This window comes from Chiloscyllium plagiosum, chromosome 7 (genome assembly GCF_004010195.1).
Source record: "Chiloscyllium plagiosum isolate BGI_BamShark_2017 chromosome 7, ASM401019v2, whole genome shotgun sequence".
NCBI classification, from domain to species: domain Eukaryota; kingdom Metazoa; phylum Chordata; class Chondrichthyes; order Orectolobiformes; family Hemiscylliidae; genus Chiloscyllium; species Chiloscyllium plagiosum.
Genome location: NC_057716.1, coordinates 107331478 through 107333235, shown reverse-complemented (window position 1 = coordinate 107333235; position 1758 = coordinate 107331478). Strand labels below are relative to the sequence as shown.

Below are 1758 nucleotides of genomic sequence, written 5' to 3'. Positions count from 1 at the left end.
ACCGGGATCAGGACCGACACCGGGATCAGGACCCAGACCGGGATCAGCCCTGACACCGGGATCAGGACCCAGACCGGGATCAGGACCCAGACCGGGATCAGGACCTAGACCGGGATCAGGACCCAGCCGGGATCAGCTTTGACACCGGGATCAGCCCCCAGACCGGGATCAGGACCGACACCGGGATCAGGACCGACACCGGGATCAGGACCCAAACCGGGATCAGGATGAGCCGCATAGGAAACAGCTCCATTGGGCTGCCCCGGGCGCTCAGCCTGAGGAGCGTGCCCCGGACCTTCTCCGTTTCCTCCTCGAATTTACTGAGCGACGGCCCCCGAGCGGAGATCGACCAGAAACTGCGGGCGGCCCGGACCCAGGAGAAGGAGGAGATCAAGGGGCTGAACAACAAGTTCTCGGATGTTATCATGCGGGTGAGGGGACAACACATACCCACTGCCCTCTCTTACCCCAACTCTTCCAACTAAACCCCTCCAAACTCTCCCTAAATCCCCAGCCCGCTCCAAAGGTGACCTGATAGAAGTTTATAAAATCGTCAGGGGTACAGAGTTATGGTAGGTGTCTTTTCCCTAGGATGCAGGATTTCGAGACTAAAGGACACATTTTTAAGGTGAGAGGAGAGAGATTTAAAAAAGATGTGAGGGACAAATGTTTCACACCAAGGGTGGTTCACCTGAGGGAATGGTGGATGTGGGTACGATTGCAACATTTAAAAGACATTTGGACAAGGACATGAATAGTAAAGGTTTGGAGGGATATGGGCCAGGAGCTGAATATTATTTAAATGGAGAAAGACTGCAGGAAGCTACAGCACACAGAGGGGTTTGGGGATTCTCATGCATGATTCCCAATAAACCAACATCCAAGTTCAGGGGGTAATAGGGAAGTCAAATAAAATGTTGGCCTTTATTTCAAAGGGAATGAAGTTTAAAAGGATGGAGATTTTGCTAAAATTATACAAGGCACTAGTCAGACCATAACTAGAATACAGTGAATAGGTTAGGTCCCAGAGAAGGATCATACATTGATATCAGACATGGAGGGACTATCTAATAAGGAGAGGCTGAATATACTAGACTCAGAAGAATAGCAGGTTGTTGAAACATAGAAAATTCTTTGGGACTTGACAGGGTAGGTGTGGAGATTCTAGGATGTCAGAATAGATGCTCTCACATTTACGATTGAGATGAGAAAATAATTCTTCTGTCAGAGGGGATGAATCTGTGGATCCTTAACCACACATAGCTGGAGAGTCTGGGCTGTTAAGTACTTTCAGGACTGAGTGAGACAGATGTTTAATCAGGAAAGGGAATCACGGGTTATGGGGGAAAGGCAGGAAAGTGAAGTTAATTATCAGACCAGCCCTGATCCCATTGAATGGCTGAGCATATTCAAATGGCCTACTAATGCTCCTGCATCTCATGGTCTCACCTTGTTAAATAACCCACGAATACTCAACCCACCCTGAAATACTCTCCAAGTAATACACCTCTCCCAAATTACACCTGTATTCGCACCCTTCAAAATAGCATCGAAAAACACATTCCAACCCACCCCCTTATAGCCAACCTCTGACAAGATGCCCCATTGCCCAATCACAAACATATCGCATTGCCCATTCCCTCCAATAACACTGTGGAACAAGTCCCCAAACACCCACCCCCCTCCTGTAACTCTCCCCAAACACCCATCCCCCTCCTGTACCGTTCCCCAAACACCCATCCCCCTCCTGTACCACTC

At 49.0% G+C, this 1758-nt stretch overlaps 1 protein-coding gene across 1 annotated transcript in view; it reads left to right on the top strand.

The window, feature by feature from the left end:
* Positions 1-6: 6 nt before the first annotated feature.
* Positions 7-1758, top strand: part of LOC122551851 (keratin, type II cytoskeletal 8-like) — a 30749-nt gene continuing 28997 nt past the window's right edge. Inside the window, exons 1-2 of the mRNA XM_043694379.1 lie at positions 7-105; positions 141-431. Coding sequence (XP_043550314.1) covers positions 228-431 — 204 coding nt within the window. The 5' untranslated portion in view covers positions 7-105; positions 141-227. The remainder of the gene's footprint in view (positions 106-140; positions 432-1758) is intronic.